Genomic DNA, 25,600 nt, shown 5'->3' on the forward strand with positions numbered 1-25,600 from the left:
TAACCTTTATTTAATGCAGGTTTTGAACCGTATTCTTTGAAGGAGACGATTATATTCCAATCAATCTGTATTGACATATCAATAACATTTTTTTGTCCAAATGCACAGATTGCCACCTTTGATAATAGACGACTCAATTGTTCTTCAACTAGTCTCCCGGCTAATTCGTAACAAATGCATTAAAACAACTTGAAATTTCCCAATCTTTTGTATCTATTTGAATGAGAGAGCGAGAGAGAAAGAGGAAAAAAAAAAACAAAGAGTTTATTACTCATTCGCATTGTCAGAATGCACCCTGTAATTCGAAGCGAGTTACCGTCCCGTCTGTTCGCGTCTCTATCTTTTTTCCTTGAGCCAAACAGAGATGCGTATAGGATGAGTTTATCTCGCGAAAAAAATTCGATGTCCGTTCCTATTCTTTTGTTTAGGTAATGTTGAAAAAAATTCTTAGCTGTTGTCGACTTTACGATGAACGTTAAATTCCATTGCTGTCCCTAAGAAATGTTCTTCTTTTAATTTTAACTAGAGGTCCCGCAGTAGTCGAAATTCGACTATAATTACTTGGAATTGTAAGTTTGTACACTATTATGATTGTATTTTATACTTCTATAATCACAAATTTCGCCAAGACTACACTATAAAAAATATTAACAAAGACAAACAATATTTAATCTCAATTTGACAACAGAAGTCAAGAACAAAAGTTTGACAATAAATAGTATGCATGCGTGTGTGCGTCAAATACATGGTATGTAGTGTGTGTAATGTTTTCTTTATTGATTTAATGTATCTTTTATGCATTATTTTAAAAAAATATTATGCATTGTGCACTTCTTCTCTATAGTCTCTATAAGTGTGGAAAATTTCATACTCCTCCGTCCTCGCAATTTTCGTAAAAAGGGATACAAAGTTTTTGCTTCACGTATTAATATATAGAGATTCCTACGACAAAGCAGTAACCCGATCTGTAATGAAGAGCGGGGCAGCCGGTTTGTACCATAGGACTGAGAACTCATTACTCAAGTTGGGTGACGACGGCATTGACCGGATCCGGTAACCACTTAACAACAATTGGGCCGTCAGCTTGTTCACGCATCGCAGCAATAAAAACATATAATGGTAGGATTTCAATCTTAATAGGTTTCATGTCACTAGAGGGCTACGTATGATCACAACAAATCTAATTAATGCGAATTATTTAACGTTCTCGATAGCGTCAAAGTTAACTCAAATTTGTATGGAGTTGGAACGTTTTCCTACGTTTGTCGCTAGGGGCGCTGTTCCAACTGCATACAAATTTGAAGTTAACTTTTACGTTATCGAGAACGTTAAAAAACTCGCACTAAGCACACTAAACTCATAGAGATGATCGTATGAATGGCACTACCAAATCTGTGACCAAAAAATCTCCTTTAAAATCTCCTAAAGAATACGAAGTCTGGGCTAGAGGTTGAAGTCTATAATGATTTTTTTTATTGCTTAGATGGGTGGACGAGTTCACAGCCCACCCGGTTTTAAGTGGTTACTGGAGCCCATAGACATCTACAACGTAAATGCGTCGCTCACCCTGAGATATAAGTTCCAAGGTCTCAGTATAGTTACAACGGCTGCCCCACCCTTCAAGCCGAAACGCATTACTGCTTCACGGCAGAAATAGGCAGAGCGGTGGCACCCACCCGTGCGGACTCAAGAGAGGTCCTACCACCAGTAATTACGCAAATTATAATTTTGCGGGTTTGATTTTGATTACACGATGTTATTCCTTCACCGTGGAAGTCAATCGTGAACATTTGTTGAGTACGTATTATATTTCATTAGGAAAATTGGCGTTCGATCGGCCTAGGGTTCGAACACCGGTGCATCGCTCAACACGAATGCACCAGTCGTCTTATCCTTTAGGCCCCGACGATTTGATGAATATATATTATGAACTGTATAACAGACCCAATTAGTTTCCAGTATACAGTATCCACAGTACAGTAAAGCAATGGAACGATACAATTGTGCGAAGAATAAGTCGTTCATTCACCAGAAAAACCAGATAGATGCGAAATGGATGTGCCGAAAAAATAACACGTGACTCATTACGTTTTGTTGTTAAATTTAGCGTTACATCACGAAACTTAAAATTTGATTATAATTAAAATACCCATTAACAACAGCAATAATAATAACAACAAAAGATTTAAATATAGGAAGAACATGCGAAAATATATGTTTAAGTTAAGTTTTAAATTCAAACGCCAATAAACCTGATACTGATAAACTGTCATTATACTCGTACATAGGAGTTAAAGAAAACCATAAAATAAGTAGATAAAACGTCCACATTAAATCGTAAAATAATTATCGTAATTAACTAAATAGTATAATTATAATTTAAACAAGAAAATCAACAAGATAGTTACATTAATGGGGATCATTAGCTATGAAATATCGTATGGTTATCATTTCGATGTTTCTTTCCTCAGCCTGCGTTGAAAATAATTACGTCAATAATTTCATACGAAATTGGAATAGCGTTGATTTACCAGCATTATTTCTCTCTCACTTCTATTTGTTGCCGAGCTATGGATGTTTTTAGTAAAAAATTATTTAACTATATAGGCAAACTTAAAGGCAAAGGTGACAAAGATGCTAATTTTATCCATCGATCTAAAATCTACGATCTAGGATCGATTATTTTATCAACTACCGTCCTTGTTGGACCTAGCTTAGTGTACTACAAATCCGTACAGATGGACTATACCGGTCTACCTAAATATTCCTGCAAGGAACGAAGAAAACACTCACACCGGTCGAAAATTAGCATAGATTTCTAATGAAATTCAAACTCCCTTTTTTTCCTACCTATGCTGATAGCCTTGAGAGGCAATTTCAGCTTCTCCTTGACGTGTAGGTGAGCTCCGGGGCTCAAATCGGAGTGTTGCGAACACTAGCCCTAGCAAGAGCAGTGCTTCGCAAAATCTAACACCGGATCGGAAACGGGACCCACTGAGAAGATCCGCCGAGAAACTCAGTGGGCTGTGTCTATGGGTTAATTCACTCGTCGCAAGCGACGGGTTCAACGAGGACGGTGACCGGTGCTTGTGGTACCTAAAAGCACCATTAATAGATCGGGAGGATCCGTAATGACGTGTTTAGGGTAACGTTGACTGTTTACGATTCGGTCCACAGGATCGGGTATGTAATTTCCAGCGGCCACGACAAGAGGGTTTTCATATCGTGCCGCCTTCTCGAAGTGGATTCAAACTCCGACATTACGTTCCAAGACAGACATGTACATTCACGTTGTAGCGTCAGCCAGCTTCGACTACGTAAGCCAATAATGCAACTATGTATGTATATAAAAAAAATTGTCGCGAGCTCAAATACACAGGCGAAGAAAACAAATAAAGATCTAATGATTTTGAACCAGTGCGGGACAATTAAACAATCATAAAAACATGAAAAGAAATGCTAAAATTACTTAAAAAGAAACATGTACTGACTTCCCATCTTGCATCGTGTTCCTCAGTGCTGACGATTGTGACTTTGTGAAGCACTTTTGATCGGAATATGTTCCCCCATTAATTCCTGTCCTCTACGAAGTGGATAGCAACACTGATGTTGCAGTCCAATGTCGTCTTAATTTAATGAGAGATGCCGACTTAAGCAAACTCAAAGTCGGATTCATGTTGAGATGTCCGCAACGCGAATGATACCATGAAAATGCTTAAACACAATTGTCATCGAATATACATATCAGCGAGGTGTTTTCTTTTACTTTTTTTTAAATATTATCGTTTTTATTTTTTTTGTCCGGCAGAACTATATAATAAGACGTTGAATTTTCCAACGTTTCTCTTGAAAAATTAAATAATTTGCATATGTGACGTTATCGCACCGTGTATGTGCGATATGTCGAAATATGACGACGCAACTCTGCCGCCGCTCGGCTTCAAAAATGAAGTCAGAATCGCTCGGAACTTAAAACACAACAACAACAAATAAATACAGTCATAGTATTCTCTGAAACGGATGTTAAGTTGAAAAGATTTTGCGAATCGTTGAACCAAAAAAAACAATACAAAAAAAAAAACTTCATTTCCTTTATTACGCGTGTTAGATATTATATAGATACAATATATATTAATTGAATAATTAGCTAGTTATGTTTAATGGCATCTAATATTATTGTTGTTAACTTGTATCTCGATTTATCCACGCAGTCCGCATAGAAACGGTTGTGCTGGGTTGGTACGCGTTGCAACGCGGATGGTATGCGCAGGTAATAAGTTTTACGGATCTTTGGAATTGATTACGTCACTGAACACGATCGCGTGGAAAGAAAAAAAAGTGAGTTATTAAAATGTTAGTAAGAGACTCTAGGTGTTTTTATCATAGGTTCTTACTGATGGTAGGACCTCTTGTGAGTCCGCGCGGGCCACCCTGCCTATTTTTGCCGTGAAGCAGTAATGCGTTTCGGTTTGAAGGGTGGGGCAACCGTTGTAACTATACTTGAGACCTTAGAAATTAGATCTCAAGGTGGGTGGCGCATTTACTTTGTAGATGTCTATGGGCTCCAGTAACCACTTAACATCAGGTGGGCTGTAAGCTCGTCCACCCATTTAAGCAATAAAAAAAAGGTCGTAATGCAAGCCTACGTGGTTAGATTCCACCACCATCTCTTTTGCGTCAAGAAGCAGTCATCAGGTCAGGTTGAAAGATAGAACAGCCACTCCACAAAGGGGACTTACATCTAATATCTCAAGGTAGGTAGGTGGCGGCGTTCCCATTGTGACATCTGTGAACTCAGATGACCGCTTAATATCATCTGGGCCGAGAGCACTTCTACAGAAAAACAATAACCTTTCCCATCTCCTGATTAACTAATTATTATCATTGACATTAAGCTGTTATTCTTCGACACCTAATTCACAATGGCCTCCCGGAGAGAAACATTTGACTATGAAGGTATTATTTTGTGCTAATAGTTATTAAAATTAAGTATCCAATCCATCTTATTTTGCAAATTGAATAACGGAATAATCTTATCAAATTAGTGTATTGTCATCGGTCCTTTATCTATCCTCGATAAATCTACAAAGTTTGAATGAAATCTGGCCGTTTAAAGTTGGTCAAAATCGCGTCTAAAGGAATCCGTTACAAACATACATACAAGTGAAGCTAATATAAAGCGTGTAAAAAAAAACACGCTTGCGGTCAAACTTGAACAGCTACGATAAGTTTGAAGAGGCGGGAAAGTACGCGGGCGCAACTAACTACTCACAATGTTTTTTAGTAATTCATAAATACATTATATTTATCCTTATTGCCTCACTGGAGACTCAATGATTGCGATCCGATCATAACAAACATAAGCCAAAACGCATGAAGATCTATATGAATTTTATATGTAACATGTTCTGTTTTATTGTTATAATGAAATACAGGACTTTTCTTTTATCTTCAAATGTATGTCATTCATAGACTTTACTAGACTACTGGTGGTAGGACGGCTTGGGAGTCCGCACGGGTAGGTACCACCATTCTGGCTATTTCTGCCGTGAAACAGTAACGCGTTTTGGTTTGAAGGGTGGAGCAGCCGATGTACTATAAAAACTGAGACCTTAGAACTCGTGCCTGAAGGTGGGTGGGGCATTTACATTGTAGATGTCTATGGACACCTAATAAATACCAGACGGGCCGTGAGTTCGTCCATCCATTTAAGTAATAAAAAAATAAAAACGGCTATTCTCATTTCGATGAAATTGTCAAAAGACCTTCAGATTAACCTAGCGGATGATTATGTGATGTTTGGTAGAGATCGGCTCAAAGTTAAATCAAAGATTGGCAAACAAAGCAGGCCCGGTTTGACTAGTTTAAACAGTCAAGCCACTAAACAAAACAAATAAGTATACTTGTAGTTGCATGTAGTTTAAAAAGTTAAAACACATTTAAATAGTACCACGAATTAACAATTAATGTCATCTTTTTTTTATTCTGTTGATACTGGTCAATATATTATTAAAGCGAAGATATAAAATTATTGTATTGTCATCGGTCCTTGACGCGTGACCACAGAGAAACAGAGAACCCTAAAAATACATTATATCTAATATGTAAAATTAAAAATAAACGTAAAGTTCAAAACCTGAAATAGTTTCTATTCTACAAAATTATTATTAATTTTGGTACATAATAATTAATGAGCTATGTTAATTCACCATTTGGATGGCAGTGTACGCATAACGCGTCACGTAACACATTAGTGTGAGCGAGACAGAGGATCACGTAGGTACCATCGCCGACATTGAGACACAGGACAGAATTAAACAGTACAGCAACTCGAGATGCGATAGTGCTGAGCATTCCTGATAAGATAAATATGGATTTTATCATTGTTATCGAATTGCACCCACTGTATAACGATCGAAAATCAGCTGATTTGCGCGGTCAACGGCCTCAAGAGACGCGGTGACAGAATCCGCTAGCTGATTCCGCTTTAGACTATGGGCTCACGTGATATAAATCACAATTACCTTTTTCTCTCTCTACCTGATCGCTAGTAGCCAAGGGGCTATTCCAGCTACTTAAAGACCGGTAAATTAGCTCGCGGAGTCAGCCTTATGAAATTTGCTGACAGTGGCCATAGTGAGAGCAGTGATGCGCTGAATCCACCCCCGGATCGGTGTGCTTACTGCGACTTTTTTAACGTTCTCGTAGCGTAAAAGTTAACTCAAACTTGTATGGAATTGGAACGTTTGCCTGCGTTTGCCGCTGAGGTGCTGTTTCAACTGCATTCAAATTTGAGTTAACTTTTACGCTATCGAGAACGTTAAAAAACTCGCACTAAGCACACGAATCGCGACCCTACTATGAAATTCCGTGGGCAGTGTCTATAGGAGCACGTTGAATTTTTTTGATAAAAGTTGCTTCTATCACTCTCTGGTTAATCGACTATCAGTCTTATAGCAACGGTTACGATGGCAACTTTTGTTACGCGATGATTGATTGATTTTGCATTCTGGGTAGGATTTATGTCAAACAAGTGCCTAAATTACAAAATTAGACTCTGTGCAGTATTTAAAGTAGGTATGTATCGGACATAATATAATGACGGGTATTTTTCACTTTTATGCCTCTGAATAATAATAGCCAAAGAGAATAGAGCTCAGTACCCTTTTCTCCAATGCGCTTCAACCTATTATAATGTTTTGTCTTGTAGGTACTTTAAATCAGAGCTATTCATAACTTTTAGTGTTACATTTTATGTGTTCAATTAAAAAACATTTTGTTTCCCTTTTTATATAATAGGTTGACAAAAAGAAATGTTAATTACAAAATAAATAAGGAAACGTGAATTCATAAAATGAATCTAAGCCTTGAGGTGTCAGTGATTAAATTTCGATAGCCGGGCCAAAAAAGAATGCAACAAGTTAGTAGCCTTGTAGTTCCGGTCATCGTTCTCGTCGAACCCATCGCTTGCGACGAAGGGCTCGACGAGTAAATTAACCCTCAGACACAGCCCCCTGAGTTTCTCGCTGGATCTTCTCAGTGGGTCGCGTTTCCGATCCGGTGGTTGATTCTGCGAAGCACGGCTCTTGCTAGGGTTCGTGTTAGCAACGTCGTCAGATTTGAGCCCCCCGAGAGCTCACCTACTAGTTAAGGTTACGCTAAAATAGCCTCTCAAGGCTATCAGTTAGGAAAGAAAAAAAATTGTGGTTAAATTTTTTTTCATTTTTAAAAGCACAGCTATTCCAAGTATGACCGAACCAAACACAGTCGAGATGTATGTAAAATGTATCGTACAAATACGAGTGCATCAACACCAGTAGCGGACGATAAGCGAAGTTCCAATTTCACATATTAACAACACTTAACGCCGCGCCATGCGAAGGTTGCAGGGTAGGGCGTGCATTATCTGTGCGCCGGCCGTCGTCTGGCCTCGGCGCCATTCGCGACCGCGCGCGATAACAATTACAAAGAAAACTTATTGTGTTGTTTACTCGAAACACAACACGATCTATTTTCGACCTTACTGCTTCAGTTTAATGAGAGAGAAGAGCGCGCCGCCGATGGACCATCCCCGAATGTCCCTTTTTTTATGTGCCAACCATCCATCGGCTTTTGATGATTTCGGGAAACGGTTTGTAGAGGTAGGTGAATGTTAATGTGATTTGGGATGGTTAATGGAACCATAGTTCGCTTTAACTGTAAAAAAATAAATTAGAAACTAATGTACCATTATTAGGTATTTTCGTAATTTAATAATGACCACAACGAAATACTCTTTTGAGATTAGCATAATTACAAAAAAAAAATGCATTTTCAAAAAAATCGTTTAGTTAGTAGCTGCGTAATCCCGTATAACTTTACGGTACATTCGATAATGAAACGTATTGCTTTTGTTTTAAATCTCGATCGTAAATTTCGGTCATTACAGCTCATTTGCACGTTTCTCGGTAGCTGTGTTGTCTTCAAATAAAACCGAGCTCGCGAACTGATGTATCGAGCGCGAACGTGGACAATCGAGATGCAAACCTCAGTTCGATAAACTCATAAAAAAATCAAGTTTATAACAACAAACCCCTTTTTTGTTTGAAATCGATTAATTGTCTATCGATTGCTGAATTCTCGAGACGAATATTTTATTTGTTTTGTTGATGTTTTTTTTTTTGGATTCGGACGATGCATCGTTGAAGCCAGAACGCACGAGAGCCTCATACCAAAATAGACTTGACGCTAGTACGTTTTTTATTGCTTAGACGCCATTCAAATTGAGATATGACCTTCTAAGACATGAGTTTTTATAGTAAAACGGATGCCTTAACCTACAGAATTCTCACCCATAGACTGTGAGTGCCCTCTGGTTTCTCGCCGTATCTTCTCAGTGGGTCACGATTCCGATCCGGTGATAGATTCTGCGAAGCACTACTCTTGCTAGGGCTACTTTTCAAGACGTCTGATTAACTTAAACACACGCATCAAGGACCGATGATAAGACAATAATTTTATAGAGAGAGAGAGAATACACTTTTTTAAGGGTTGCCGTCACTCAATATTCACATTTCAACTTCATATTTATCACATAATCAAAGATAAAGCTATAATTTCGGATACAATAATTCACTGTCTAGACTTCTTTGAGAGATAGAAATTAAAAAAAAAATGTGTTGACAGGTGAATGGTCTCGCGTCCCATTTGGTTACAAGTGGTCATCGGAACGTACAGACATCACCTATTGCCACCACCCACGCTGGGTAATTTTTTATTGTTATTCCAGGAAGAAAAGCATACGGCCCGCCTCAAAGTGAGTAGTTGCTGTAGCTCATAGATGCCAACGTTACCAGGGACACGGTCAAGCCATTGACTACTATTGAGAATTCTTCACAAGACTCGTTTGAAAAAAAAAATTTTTATTGCTTAAATGGGTGGAGTAGCTCTCAGCCCACCTGGTGTCAAGTGGTTACTGGAGCCCATAGACATCTACTACGTAAATGCGCCACTCACCTTGAGATATAAGTTCTAAGGTCTCAAGTATAGTTACAACGGCTGCCCTACCCTTCAAACCGAAACGCATTACTGCTTCACGGCAGGGCGTTGGTACCTACCCGCGCGGACTCACAAAAGGTCCTATCACCAGTAATTACACAAATTATAATTTTGCGGGTTTGATTTTTATTACACGATCTTATTCCTTCACCGTGGAAGTCAATCGTGAACATTTGTTGAGTACGTATTTCATTAGAAAAATGTACCCGCCTGCAGGATTCAAACACCGGTACATCACTTGAACACGAATGCATCGGACGTCTTTATCTTTTAGGCCATGACGACTTCAAAAGAGAACATGTCATAACGCCCAAGAAACATAGAGGAAGTTCATTATAAATCCGGATGATACATGGCAAAACATATCTCTGGAAACGCTCTGGGGATCAACGCAGTGGTTTTGGGCCAAGTGGTTCTTGGTGAGTATTCATACCAAAACCCAATAGTGCGTGGCAAAAATATCTCTACAAATCTCTCGATGGCGGGATTATCGCAAGGAATTCCTTAGAGCGTTCCCAGTGTCAGAAGCAGTTTTAACATCACCACCGGCAAATTGAACCAGTCATATTTTTATTAGACTGTCAGCCAAAGCTTTCGCAGCGCGCTTTTGTGTGCAAAAGAGAACCTTGTCACTAACTCAACCATAAATATTATTATAATTTAATTTTTTCGATGACCTTTTTAGAACATTGTTCACGATTGACTTCCACGGTGAAGGAATAACATCGTGTAATAAAAATCAAACCCGCAAAATTATAATTTGCGTAATTACTGGTGTTAGGACCTGTTGTGAGTCCACGCGGGTAGGTACGACCGCCCCGCCTATTTCTGCCGTGAAACATTAACGCGTTTCGATTTGAAGGGCGGGACAGCCGTTGTACCGTTTCACGTCAAACCTTAGAACTCATGTCTTAAGGTGGCGGAATTTCGTTGTAGATGTCTATGAGCTCCGGTAACCACTTAACACCAGGTGGGCCGTGAGCTTGTCCACACATCTAAGCAATAAAATAAAATAAAGGCGAAACGTACATATGTCGATGCAAACCTTAAGCATCAATGACTGGTAGACTTTTAGTTATTCCAAATACAAACTCAGACAATAACGTTTGTTTTTCCTCCTCAGTCCAGGGCCGGGCCCACGACCCCTTATCTATTACCACAAAACCGCTGAGACCTCGTTAATGTGCTATATAACCCGAGAACGAGCATGACAAGCGAATGCGTCACTTAGCATTTCTAAAATTATAACGTAGTGTTGTTATGGGAAGACAAATACGTCTAGACTAAGCCTAAGACTGTTAATATATGTAATCGGGCGATCACTAAAATAAAAAACCAAACAAGATTGGTGGCAGAGCTTGTTGTGAGCCCGCACGGGTCTGTGCCACCTTCAGGCATTTTTCTGCTCCGAACATTGATATAATACATCAATGGCTGCGAAACTATCATTCCGTTTGCAAGCCGGGTCAGAAACGAAAGCGACTTTTAACCAAAATTCTCCTACTTAATAGACTCGCTTAACAGGTGGTCCATTTGAAATATCTTCCGTCGATTAGTTCTTATTGAGCTGTTAATAAGTGCGTAGGTTTAGTACATAATGGTCGAATGGCTGTACCAGATAAAGCTCTGAGAGTCGGAGCTAATGAGCGTGTCCGCGGGGGCGGACGCGAGGGGCGCGGGCGGCGGGGCAGGGTCACGGCGGCGGCGAGCGGTAATGGCGCGGCGTCGGATGTCGCCGGGGGAGCCGCGCCGCCGCCGATAACGAAATCGCTGTACAACGAACGCACCTCAACCGAAATAATGTAGACCTTCCATTTTAGAATTTAATTTTTTTTTTCATTATTTCATTACTTTAGCCGTGTAAACGAACGCACGACCGTACGTCCCAACAAACCATAGACGTCACACGAATGAATTCAATCACCTCGAGGTATAAGGTCGAATTCTCAATTATATTGCATCACGACCGGATTATTACTTTGCGGCTCAAAAAAAGTACATGCATATGAGCATACGGCATAAGGACTCAATAACAATTAATTAGTCGTACTCTTCAAAGGAGAACGGGTGGTCGCTTTATCGGCGAATTGGTCAAAACGTAGACAACGATTAGACGAAACAACACAATATTTTCCCTTTCCTTAGTCCCTCTCACTTCAGGCGTCAAGTATTCTTCCGACACCATGACGAAATATAATGTCTAAATATGCATCTTCCCAAATTAATTACGTAGAGCTGATTCAGCCAGCCGAAGGGCTACCCTAAAAAGACGTCCCTAATCTCCACATAATCACACCATGGTTTTAGGTAAACATCTCCTACATTGACCACCTTGAACCACTTTGAAACTACCACGAGGGTAACAAGAACATGTACAAAATATTCTAATTATTGAAGTGAAACTTCCTTATCGGCGTTGGAAAAAAATTTACCGTCACATTTTTCGGTTACGCGTCACTTTTTTCCGTTACGCGCCATCTGTTTTGTATTCATGTCTATGATAATAAAATCCTTTTGTTTAAACTTTATCTAATTTAACTTTTTTGTATTCATGTCTATGATAATAAAATCCTTTTGTTTAAACTTTATCTAATTTAACTTTATTTAACCAATTTCTAGAAAGTTGCATGTAGATCATTTTTCGAAAAATAAGGCCATAAACAAGTTTCACTTCTTACGTGTGTACACTAGTACACGCACACATTTTTTTTTCATTAGAGTCGAGAGTTGTTAAAAGTGGTAAACATTTCCAATATTCAGGTATAACGATGACTAATCTATTCAAGAGACGATAGACATTTCTTTTGTATTCTCGACAAAGAACAGGACGTATTGGTAGATTCTAAAACAAAATGTCCTTTCATTACATTCGCGGAACTAAATTGGCCCTACGATGCAACAAAATAGTTCATCGATAACCAGAACGTTATACTGTAAACCATATCTTTCTACCTATGGCCAAGTCCTTATTGACATTTTGAGCTCAAAATTTTATATGAGAAGTCGCAATATTATGTTTAATGTTACTTCCTACAATAGCAATGAAGATTGAATTAAAAATTTCAACCCAAAACTCGCGCAATCAGGCATACAATTTTGAAAAACCCTGATTACTACGTCTTCATTTTGTTTTAAGCAGTGCTTGTTTATAAATTTTCGTGATCATTTACTCCAAAATGACGCGTTCCAGTTAAAAATATGACGTAAATATGCGTAAGACGCAATTAATTAACCGGCGTTCAAATCCGTACCTTAGCAGAACTCACTAAGTATCATCTGTCAAGCATGACTACGGTTAAATACTGCAAGTTTTAAGTACTAACTTATTACTGTGTATCAATCTTTTAGCAAAGATCGTTAACAGTTCCGTTAAAAATGTATTATTACAAAAGAAAGACCACGCGCGTTTTTCCATGAAGACAGTCCTCGTTCGTCTTATTATGGTCACGTACACTCGTATTTATGCCAGGATTCGTGAAATTGTCATACCTATATTCGAATGTTGTCCACTTGTCCTAAATTGAACTCACCGCTAATACAACTTCATGACAGTGACGACAAAATCTCAACTGTATTGTACAACGGTAGTCCCATCCTTCAAATCGCGAGGTACACTAGATTTGCGGCAGAAATAGACAGGATTGCTGTACCTACCCGGGCGCGCTCACGATTTTCCCTACCACCATTAAATAATGCACTGCTCGAATTAACAGTCGACAATGGCATCTAAATTAGTGAATTTTTCCATTAACTTAGAGGTCTCTGTCCAAAAACGGACGTCTTTAGACCGATGGTGTATCGTGTGCTTAGTGCGAGCTTTTTAACGTTCTCGATAGCGTAAAAGTTCACTCAAATTTGTATGGAGTTGGAACGTTTTCTTACTTTTCGGGGCGCTGTTCCAACTGCATACAAATTAAAGTTAACTTTTACGCTATCGAGAACTTTAAAAAACTCGCATTAAGCACAACGATCACAAATGAATTTAGTTTAAAAGTGCCACATCCGCAATATTTCACACGTGCAAGGCACAACGGCAATGCCCAAAATACAGTGCGGGCGTCGCGTCTCGTAAATAAGCGCGAGGGACGTCTTAGTTTGGCCACCGAGCCACAAAAACCCCTAACCCAGCTAAAGCGCATCACGCTAACGACAAAAACGTTACGAATCTACCCTTACACACAAAGCAATAAAGACAAACTTGAAAAGACACGTTTGCACTTCACAATTAAAGTTTTTTTTTATTGTCTTCAAAGGCAAACGAATATGCTGATAATAAGAGGATTTGAAGTGAATTTGAATTTGAAGTCGTCGTGGCCTAAAGGATAAGACGTCCGGTGCATTCGTGTTGAAGCGATGCACCGGTGTTCGAATCCCGCAGGCGGGTACCAATTTTTCTAATGAAATAGGTACTCAACAAATGTTCACGATTGACTTCCACGGTGAAGGAATAACATCGTGTAATAAAAACCAAACCCGCAAAATTATAATTTGCGTAATCACTGGTGGTAGGACCTCTTGTGAGTCCGCACGGGTAGGTACCACCACCCCGCCTATTTCCGCCGTGAAGCAGTAATGCGTTTCGGTTCGAAGGGTGGGGTAGCCGTTGTAACTATACTGGGACCTTAGAACTTATATCTCGAGGTGGGTGGCGCATTTACGTTGTAGATGTCTATGGGCTCCAGTAACCACTTAACACCAGGTGGGCTGTGAGCTCGTCCATCCATCTAAGCAATAAAAAAAAAAAAAAAAAAAAAAATTGAACAATCCTAGGGGCGCAGTTAAGGTACTTATAGCCTTTTTTAATACTTAAAACTCATCACGCTTAAAAAAAGACACGTCATAGCGCCCAGGCAAGACTTGAGGTGGTCCATTCCATAGCCAAACAGTGCGCAGCAAACGCACTGTAGACTACTAAAATATTTTAGTCAAGCCGATCCGAATTTAAATTTTTTTATAGTTCGTGTCGTCTCGACCAGTTTTTCATTCGACCTTTCAATAGACCAATCGAAATTTTCAAATTTTTCGTTCGAAAATTTCGTCCAAACTATGCTAAAAAAAATGCATTCGATTCAACTTTACAATAATTAAAGGCTGGCAACTGTAACGTATTTTAATAATGTCAACCTATTCAACGGTAACACAACGAAACAATCATCTTCTCACCCTTATCCCACATTGTGTGGGGTCGTCGCAGCATATCCTCTTTATCCATTCAGGCCTATCATACGTCATCTCTGCACTCACGCCCTTCTCTCGCGTATCCTCTTACACACGGTCCGTCCAAATCTTTTTAAGATGCCCCCTGCTCGCATTAGCGTCTTCTTCACACCCGGCATTAACAAAACGAAACAATAAATGAGATAATAAAATAGAAGAATTCATATGTCTAACCCATACATCGACCCGCTGAGTTTCTCGCCGGATCTTCTCAGCGGGTCGCGATTCCGATCCGATAGTAGATTCATGCGCGAAGCAGTTGTTCCTGAGTAGTTAGGTCTCCTTTGGAGGCGCTCAGGCAGCTGTTAGCAAATCCCATGTCTCCTAGGTGAGCCCTGTATTCGTCCAAATGTCATGGTAAAAATGGAAAGGCTTACAGGTCACCAGAACTGCCTCCCTTATCCCAAAAACATTTTTTTATATATCGTACCTACTTTCATCGATTTTCGCGGGTCCAAAACATAATTGAGCATTGAGATTGCCCGTCGATCTAGATCCATAAAAAGACATTAAACTTAACTGTTTAAAAGGCAAAATAGCACACGTAGCAAAGCTACCGTCGCCCAAAACATGTCATGCCGGATCCTCAGGATCTACTCTCAGTGCTTTTAGGTACCTCAAGCAACGGTCATCGTTCTCGTCGAACCCATCGCTTGCGACGAAGGGCGAGCAAATTAATCCACAAACACAGCCCACTGAGTTTCTTGTCGGATCTTCTCGGTGGGTCGCGTTTCCGATCCGGTGGTAGATTCTGCGAAGCACTGCTCTTGCTAGTTTGAGCCCCGTGAAGCTTACCTACTTGTTAGGATACGCTGGCATAGCTTCTCAAGGCTTAAGGTTAGGTAGAAAAAAAAAAGCACAGGTCATCGTCGAACTCGTCGATTACGATGAAGAGTCAACGTGCGAACTAGCCCATAGACAGAACGCACTGTGTTTCTTACCGAATCTTCTCAGTGGATCGCGATTCCGATCAGGTGGTAAATTCAGTGAAGCATTAATCTTACTAGAGCCCGTGGACCCAGCTACCGATCTGTAAGTAGTTTGAATTGTTCTTTAGGGTACCAACAATTAACTAGGAAAAATGTACCGACCCGCATGGACTCACAAAACCAACCAACTGCTCTTAAGCACAGTAAGCTCATCGCTTTCGACGTCCAGCCCACGGTCAACCGAATCTTAAGTTATTGCTGTCATTCTACAGTCAATGCGCGCGATTTCATTCCGGTAGTTGGTGCATTCGCGAAGCAGCTGCCCTCGAGCTGCTAAGCCTTCTTCGGAGGTTTTCGGACAGCTACATATCTCACTCCTCCCAGCTGAGCCCAAAATTCCCCCACATATCCTAGTGTAACTAGAGAAGCCATTCGGTCCATTCATAATCTTTCCCCCCTAAAAAAAAACGCGCCTACCGTAATCAGTAAAATTCGTACAGTATACTTCGTAAAAGGAATTAAGTCGCATCATTAAGTTCTTGCTTAACATCATCAAAATATGCAAGTCTAGCCGCGCTTTCACCGACCGATACAGGTAACACACAAGTATATACACTTTCATTTCCTTCGACGCGTGCACAAGTGGGATCGTCTGTTAGACCATAGACCAGGCAGACGCATTGTTCGCGGCTAATATATTCACGTTTAGATTAAAACCTCACTTACACACTGTTAAAAACGCATAACGATGGTATTTAGCTAATGCTTATTACGTTATAATACAATAGCATCGGTGTATTTGAGCAAGAGAATAAATGATCCGCGCAACTTGGGTGCTACGCAATGAAAGACAAACATAGCCCGGCGTAGACATCATCTACGATACTCTACGCGGCATATCAAGTTCAATTTTTTATTTAATGTTTTTAAAGATTGTTTGAACTCGTTTTTCGGTACGCGAGCTAGAAACGCCGAGAGTGTAATTACTTGTGAACTAATACGCGCGCGACAGACAGGCGCGAGACGACATTGCGACTCAAAGTTTCGCACTTGGAAAGTTAAAGAAACCTCATAGGTCCGAAACGAACTTTAGCTCTGAGTTCTCGGTCCTGCGACGAAAAAAGTTTAGTCTCGTTTTTGGGTGCGACAGCGAGCGGCAACTCGGCGAGTAATTAAGGTGTATGGGTAATATCGCGCGGGGGCTCGGTGGCGGGGCGCGGGTGCGGGGCGCGCGGGGCGGCCGGACGGACACAAAGGCTGGTCGCGGACGCGGCCGCGGCCCGGCGCCCTTATCACGGCGAGCGCACAGTCGGCTCGCGCGGTCCGCGACGTACGTACCTATCGGTGCATCGCGTTACGCGCGTCTTCGCTCAGTGACTTGTGAACGCATCTGTGAAATCAGTGACACGTGCCGCGCACTGCGCATCCACACTATATTTTTATTGGTTGGGATTCGTCCATTCAACGTACGCTCATAAAAGCGATAACGACTGCCCTGTCAAAAATTGTAAACAAAACACACGCCGGCTCGCAAGTAAGTTTACAAAACTTTTGCTCATTCATGTCCAGCCTGCTCCGATTTCCTGATACAGCAACTTAAATCCTGACAAAGTGTTTGTGTAAAAGAATAATAATAGAAAATCTAAAAGTCCTTTCGTGAATCAAACCTTAACGTATAGTGTAAAACTTTATCGAATTCGATTCTATGTTAATTTCATGTAGGTACCTACATAGATATTTAAATATATAAAAAAATAAGTTAATGACTTGTATAATTATCACTCAGTGTATTCCGTTGAAAATAATCAAATTGGTAAAGCTGTTAAACTAATAATATCAGAAAAATAGTGCAAAGAAAAAATGGCGACTCGTGACATCTGAATGCAATGCAAAGAAATACATACAAGACGCCTAAAATATATATTTTTTTCAAAATTAAAAGTATCTTGTTTTTAAAAACACCTTGATTAGCTTAACCCTTGTTTTACGGAATCTTTTACCGTAATTTTCACCGGCTTCAATTAATGTCCGGATTATTTTGAAAATTTACAAACGCATTGAGGCACGATTGAATACAATATTATATTTTTTTTACTTTGATCTAATATCCGGAATAAGTAGAATAAACAAAATGATTATTCAATTATTCATCTTGATATTAAAGCGCGCTTCTAAATAACAATTATTAATAAAATAAAAAAGAAAACATAACAATATTGACGATATAGCTTCAAACGTTTTAGTGCAAATGATGTCCAAAATTAATGAGTTATTTAAAGTTAAGTTAACTTAAGAATATAATGAAAATAATGCTTCCTTCAAAGCCTTAAGGCAGTCAAGAGTCTTTGATGCAACGTAAACAGAATAAATACATCACGAAAGATACATTGTCATCATGAAAGATATTTGTTTTTTTAAAATTCCCAATCATAAAACTGTACAAAACCTTTTTATACAACTAGAACACTTTAATGTTTAAATTAAAATGTGATTAGAACACATGTAATTCACATCGCATTCGAACACCGTCGAGTTTAAGACAATTTGCGGATTTAATTCAAATGCGTTCAATAACATCAATAACAAGTCATACAAAATATACTCAATTTTATTCATAGTTAACAATAACAATATACGTTTGTTCTTTTATAATGGAAAACGAAAAGTTTAAAGCGTTATTGACGTAATTCCTAGAGAAAATTCCCTTTGCTTTTAATTTTAGTAAAAGATAGCTCCGACTTTTTTTTTATCAAATTACCAAATTATTTTGACACATAATCAGCGGGTTATTAAACGTACTGCCAAGTAATCAAATTTCAAAAGGCAGGGCAAACTTGGTGCTCTCTCTATCTACATAATTATCACAATGTACATTATTTAATTGGTCATGGGCCACGAAGTGACGGCCCATTTCGATATTATTCTGTAGCGGGAGCCAAATACGTGGAGCCTAAGCTGAACAAGTGACATTGACCAAAGTGACGTTCAAATGGAAACTAAAAACATTGCTTGGCGGGGAAATTATTCAGATCGCCTATGCAACCTAACGCACAAACTCAACCCATTAAGTTTCTCGCCGGATCTTCTCAGTGGGTCGCGATTCCGTTCCATCGATTCAGCGAAGCGATGCTCTTGCTAGGACTAGTATCAGCAAATTCTCTCCGGTTAAGGCCGCGAGCTCACTCACTCATTCCGAATGTAGCTGGAATAACCCCTTAGGCTAGCAAAAAAAAAGCTAAACTCATGCCCATCCTTGCAGCCTAGCAATATACCATCAATACTTAGGCAACCGCTGAGTCAAGAATATGAAGTTAACTTAGAAAACAATTGAAGATAATTCTGCTACAGACGGACGATAGAGAAACAGAAATAACATATCAAAAGTACATGATCTAATATCCCAAGATCTACTATTATAGATAAGTTATACAAGGAACCACAAATTTGAAAAGTTCACGTGTACATAAACAAACAATGAAATAAATAAACAAAACTAATAAACAAAAAACGACAAACAAAAATTCGCGTATAATTCATTCGTGTTTAATACGTGTGGCGCCATCTAGCGGTGACCGAGTGAACGGGCCGAGACCGCTCGCAAGGTCACCGTGTCAACGACCCGACAACTTTTGCCGCCTACTGTTGTCGTAGGTCATAATTTTATTTCTTTTTGTTTATCTTTTTCGTAACTTTACAACTTGCCACGTTTATACAGTTTTTTATGGGCTTCCTGTAAACGAAATTATTACGGTCGTGCTCGCAATGAGTTTTAATGTGTCTTTAACGCGTTTTATGAATTGTATCATTCATTATACATTCGTTGGAGTGTTGAAAAAATTACTGCTTTGAAAATTTCGACTGTGATAATTATTTATATAAAGCGACGTGTATGATTTATTCTATTAGTAATCGGTTCTTTTTTTTTGTTACAGTAAGCGAGTGGCCATTATGGCAACAAAGGGTAAGCGACCTATGCGCGCTCTGACGCCCGGCGACAAAATCGAGGCCATACAACGGGTCAACGACGGAGAGTCCAAGGCATCGGTCGCACGAGACATAGGCGTGCCAGAGTCCACTCTGCGCGGCTGGTGCAAGAACGAGGACAAACTGCGCTACATGACGTCACGATTATCGTCACCCGACACGGACAAGAGCAATGACGGCGAGCCTCTAGAGAAACGTGCACGCACCGTGTCCCCGGCCGCGCCCTCACCCCCCGCGCCCTCCGGCCTCGACCTGACCGCCGCGTCTATACCCACCTCCACCGCCACACAACTACCGCCGGCACCGGCCGACGCTCCCGTGGAACTCACAACCAAACGCAGCGAACCATCACCCATCCCGCATGTACCTCGCGAGCGCAGACCGGACCCCGGGGCCAGTGTTTCTATGAGCGCCATCAGCCCGCTCTCCGGCCTCGGTCACATCCCTGGCCTCTCGCATTCACATCTCGGACTCAGTTTTAACGAAATAGCGACCAATCTCACGCTCTTGGCGCAACTCAACCCGGGCCTGTCGGCCTTGTCCGCCCAGCCATCTAGTCTTTTGCGGTCGGTGCGATCTCCGAAACCAGCACACAACGGTGGACTCAACTTGAGTGACACCAAACATCGCAAGTCACATCACTCCGATCCTTATCGTCACTCAGGGTCAAAGTCGAGCCATCATCACGGATCATTACCATCGGCGGCCACTCAGCCCGTGGACGACACTCTTTGGTATTGGCTAAAAACTCAACAGGCGATGCTGGACCTAACCGCGCAAACGACGGCCGCTCATCCACTACAACTGAGCAAATCCTCCGAGTCAAGCATGCCATCTAAACCAGTGGCCCCAGCCGCCCCGGTCAATCCACACCTCGACTACAACCGAAACTCGTGGCTGTGGCAATACTATAAACAGTTCGGTGGCGCTATGCCGCTACCCGAAGACAAACACAAGCCAGCATCTCAGGTACCAAAGGAAAAGACCGCGGAGAACATTCTCTACTCGCAACTCACTAAAGGAAAGCCGGAGAAGGGAACAGCGATAAGTCCCGACAGACCACAGCTACGCGAAGAGGACACACGCGATACGCCAAATGAAGGCATTCGCGTCGCCACTCCCGTCGCCAGCCCCGAAATAGGTTCAGAAAACAAGGAACCCATGACCGAACGCAGTCTCGATGCTCCGAGAAACCAAACGAAAGCCAGAACCGTCTTAGATAGTCTATTATTCAACAATTCGGGCGCAACCACGAACAAGGACTCGGCAGCGGAGAATCAACCGAACGAAGAGTGGGAGACGGGGGCCGCAGAGGCTCTAGAGCACGGCGACAAGTTCCTGTCGTGGCTGGAGTCGAGCGGCGACCCGAGCGTGACGCGCATGCACGTGCACCAGCTGCGGGCCCTGCTGCACAACCTGCGGGCGCGCCGGGCCCCCTCCGCCGAGCACGCGCGCCGCAAGTAAACACGGACCCCGGTCTAGCTCGCTACAGGGAATACTTCAATTATGTACATAACTACGTCGTCGCCATTAAGCGTTCACTTGTGATATGTGTAGCCAAAATTTGCGTAATTTCTTTGTTCTAAAAGGAAAGCTATGCATTAATTACATTATTAGTTTAAGGCAAACGTGTCGAGGAGAAAGGATATCGGTTTTGTTTTCAATGATGCTCATTAACGCTAGCGGGAACACAGCGTGCCGCTAAGCGCTCTAGATTATAGTTAAATTCTCCGTGTTCCGGATACATTTAATAGAATATAGGTAGCACAAGTTCAAATGTACAATAGCTTTCCGCGTTTCCCGGAAAGTGTTTCTACTTTAGTTTTAAGGGATATATTTTATGTTGCCATTCGACGATTACATTCCTAGTTTGTACCCTTATTTATAGTTTATAGTTAAATCATTATGTTCTACTACCTCAAGTCAAAACTATGTTAAGTCACGCTCGACACACTACCGACTGTATCGGCGTATGGTGTACGTGTGCGTGTGGCGAACGCGGCCTTTGTCGCGGAGGATACCAAAAAAAAAACTAAAAGGATTCGCCCGCATCTTGTGCCAACATTACGAACAAGGTAATACATAATATTATTGTTAAGAAAATATAGGTCTCTATCGCGTTAGCATTCGTCTAATTGTTTTGTATGTGCTCAGTATTTTATATCGTAGACATTGTTCTGTGTCTCAAATCGGAATTGTATTATACGTTAAAGTTTAACAGTTAAGTACACTGTGATCAAAATTATAAATTATTGAGAGATTATTAATGTATAGAGTGTATTAAATCTTAATGTTATGTATAAGAGAGATTGTCCGGTCGTGACAAATGTTTTTCGAGATCAAAACGTTGCGACTTCTAGCAACTTCCAGATTATGGCGACTGTTACGCCATCAAATATTAGGTATAATGCGTTTCGTCTTTATTGTATTAGCTCCACTAAAAATTTATCGAAGAGATTGATATTTTGTACAAAATTGATTTAAAAAAAAAGTAAAAGAAAAAAGAAGGAGATAATAGGATTATAAAATGATTCTCTTAATCACTTGTTTGTGACCTCGATAATGTTGAATGATTAAACTTGATTGAACTTTAAAGCTGACTTTTATTCATCGCTACCACCTTTTTTTATTGCTTCGATGGGTGGACGAGCTCACAGCCCATCAGATGTTAAGTGGTTACTGGAGCCCATAGACATCTACAACGTAAATTCGCTACCCACCTTGAGATATGAATTTTAAGGTCTCATTACAACGGCTGCCCCATCCTTCAGACCGAAACACATTACTGCTTCACGGCAGAAATAGGGCGGTGGTACCTACCCGCGCGGACTCACAAGAGGTCTTACCACCCGTAGTTGACCACCTTGACCATAATAACGGAAGTTTTTTTAATAAGTTTGCTATAATAACAGTGGCTCTCAATCATCATGTCGCGACACATTAGTATGTCGCAAGCTTTCAAGTCTGTCGGAGATTTACACACACGCTAACCGAGTTACTCGCCGGATCTTCTCAGTGGGTCACGTTTCCGATCCGATGGTAGATTCTGAAAAGCACTGTTCTTACTAGGACCAGTGTTAGCAATTCTCGTAGGTTAAGCCCGTGAGCTCACCTACCGGTCCATGAGTGGCCGAAATAGCCTCTTAGGCTACCAATGATTAGGCAGGAAAAAATCTATCTATGATGAGCCGGGGTAATTGCATCTCTGAACTACGTATGGAGTAAATACATATACAACTATTTACTAGATGATACCTGTACAACTTATTAAATTATCGATATATGATTTTACAACCATGTATAGGTATAATAGGTACCTTTAGTTCATGTATCACATTTTAATAATTATTATTTAAGAGTGCCGCGTATTTTTGGAGTTAGCGTCTCGCTCAGAAAAAAAAGTTGAAAGTTTGAGAGCCGCTGGTATAGGAGTGGAGAGGAGGAGATTTTTTCAGGGGACTTTTTGGAGGATCCCGAGAAGTTACGTCCAGCGGCTTTGTTTCATTTTCCCACATTTTTGTACTTTCACAGATATTAAACCACCGTTATTAAACATTTAAACCTGAAAAAACGCTAAATAGACAAAATAAAACAAATCACACAACTTCACTCCTCGCGTTCCCGCCAAAAAGTTCTTCCAGAGAGAATCGCTTTCTAAATACCCACAGATAAAATTAATCCACATAACGCGACATAGACACAAAGGGCTCATTCATTTAGACATGTACTTCTACACAGCAGGATGTCACAGAGAGGCATTAAATGTTTCGTTGGCAATTCATACGTTGCTTTATTAATCATAGCGGATCCACATTCTACACAGGGTCCCTACTAACAGAATTGCACTATGCAATTCTAGGACCAGAACCTACAATGTTTGTTTGTACTGTATATATTTCTTTTTTTTCAGTTTACGTTTTATGTAGTTATTCCAATATATTTTTTCAATAAATAGTCGTAGTATACATAATAATACATAAATATACTCGTTAGACGTTTCCCAATTTACACGGTAGCTACCCCAGAGCGCACTTGAGGTAAATGCGGCCCTGGATACCACCCTTTCTGTATCTCCCGCCAAGCATTTATAGTCATAAGAGTATGATTAAAGATCCATCCAGCCTAACAATATTGTTAAGACTTCACACCCGTGTGTTACGGTTTATGACGTCATTAACTCAGTATTGTCTACGAGGCTCGATGACCCCTCAGGTAGAATTCAGGTGTAAAAGTCTTTGATCACTTATCTGCGATCTTTCATCGTTCATCCAAATTCCTTTTACCCATCCTTAGCCGTTATTTTCTTAGTGTGGGCCAAATTCAAGAATAAAATATTATCGCCTGTTTGTCTTGTGATTACAACCCTGACTGTACCATTGGATCCAACATCGATACCCGTACGGAGTCGATAAATAAAGTTTAAAGTCGCGCGAGGTTACAGATTTAAAGATAACAAGATTTTTTATTAAATTACATTTTTCCTTCTGCATATTATTATCTTCTTGCTATCCATTGTATATAACAATTAATGGAAAATTAAATAACTTACGTGCAACATCGGCTTGCTAAGCGCTTCGTAATCGAAGTAATCTGCGACTAAAGAAGCCAGCCCCTGCCAGGTAGACGTGTCAGAATAGCAGAGCTTCGTTGGACGTATAGAGGTGCACACCATTTTCTTTGGATAAAAATGTAAAAGACATTTATGAAATTCGCAACCTTTAAGAAACTGTATTTTAGGATTCCTATCGTATCCTACAGCCTACTTGCTGTTTGATTGATGAATTGACACACATATAACTCTATTATTGCAGAGAAACAAGCATTAAATTAGTCTGTTTAAAAGTACTTTTACTAATTAATTTTGAGTTTTATTTTTCTCTTTCAAATCAAATGAAATCAAAAAAATTTTATTCAACATAAATGAAAGTACATACTTGTTGAACGTCAAGAGAACTACCGCCAATTCACAAGAACTAGCCTCCGTCCTGAGAAGAATTGGCAAGAAACTCAGCGGGCATGTCTTTTTTTTTACATATAAAATTATTATTTATTTATTTTTTAATATTATTATTTTTTTAAATATGAATTTTTTACAATGAATATTATAACGTAACAATTACTACGATATTGAAATGCCCGGAGCGAGCAACTCATTCCCACTTTGTGCAATCTTCTAGATAATCATTGACTTTATAGTAAGCTTTATTGCACAGATGTTCTTTAATAGTTTTCTTAAACCTATGTATATGTAGGTTCTGAACATCATGTGGGATTTTGTTGTACAGGCGCACAGACAAACACCCGAATGAATTTCGTATCTTATGTAACCTACTCATCGGCACAACAAGCTTGTGTTTGTTCCTAGTATTTCTATTATGTATGTCCGACTGTTTAGGAAACTCCTCAATATGTTTACGAACATACATCAAATTTTCAAAAATGTACTGGGATGGCATAGTGAGAACTTTAATTTCTTTAAATTTCTCCCTCAGGGATTCCCTTGAGTGCATGTTATAAATAGCACGTATAGCTCTTTTCTGCAGAATAAATATCATTTCTACATCGGCCGCATTGCCCCATAGCAAAATGCCATAGGACATGACACTGTGGAAGTAACTAAAGTAAACTAAACGAGCCGTGTCCGCGTTTGTTAACATTCTAATTTTTTTTACTGCGTATGCTGCAGAGCTTTTTTTTTTTTTTTTTTTTTTTTTTTTTTTATGATTGAAAGTTTACTGGTGGCCCGAAGGCCTTTCCAGTTTCACCAGGACAGGTGGGCGAGCAAAGGCTCAGCCAAGAGGGGTGGGATTTGCTAACAACTGCCCGAGCGCCTCCGAAGGAGACCTAACAACTCAAGAGCAATTGTTTCGCGAATGAATCTACTACCGGATCGGAATCGCGACCCGCTGAGAAGATCCGGCGAGAAACTCAGC

General features: G+C 40.2%; 2 protein-coding genes across 2 annotated transcripts in view; one reads left to right on the plus strand and one right to left on the minus strand.

Annotated features, from left to right (window-relative positions):
- The window catches only part of LOC101743528 (dynein regulatory complex subunit 7), a 198,743-nt gene that overhangs the window by 167,409 nt on the left and 5,734 nt on the right, over positions 1 to 25,600 (minus strand). The window contains exon 2 of the mRNA XM_038020260.2: positions 24,217 to 24,342. Coding sequence (XP_037876188.1) covers positions 24,217 to 24,342 — 126 coding nt within the window. The remainder of the gene's footprint in view (positions 1 to 24,216; positions 24,343 to 25,600) is intronic.
- LOC101743302 (protein distal antenna) lies at positions 16,935 to 22,262 on the plus strand. Its single transcript, XM_004923305.5, has 2 exons — positions 16,935 to 17,217; positions 19,616 to 22,262. The coding sequence occupies exon 2, from the start codon at positions 19,632 to 19,634 to the stop codon at positions 21,129 to 21,131; it is 1,500 nt and encodes a 499-aa protein (XP_004923362.1). The 5' UTR covers positions 16,935 to 17,217; positions 19,616 to 19,631; the 3' UTR covers positions 21,132 to 22,262.

The sequence above is a fragment of the Bombyx mori genome, chromosome 25 (assembly GCF_030269925.1).
Source record: "Bombyx mori chromosome 25, ASM3026992v2".
NCBI classification, from domain to species: Eukaryota; Metazoa; Arthropoda; class Insecta; order Lepidoptera; family Bombycidae; genus Bombyx; species Bombyx mori.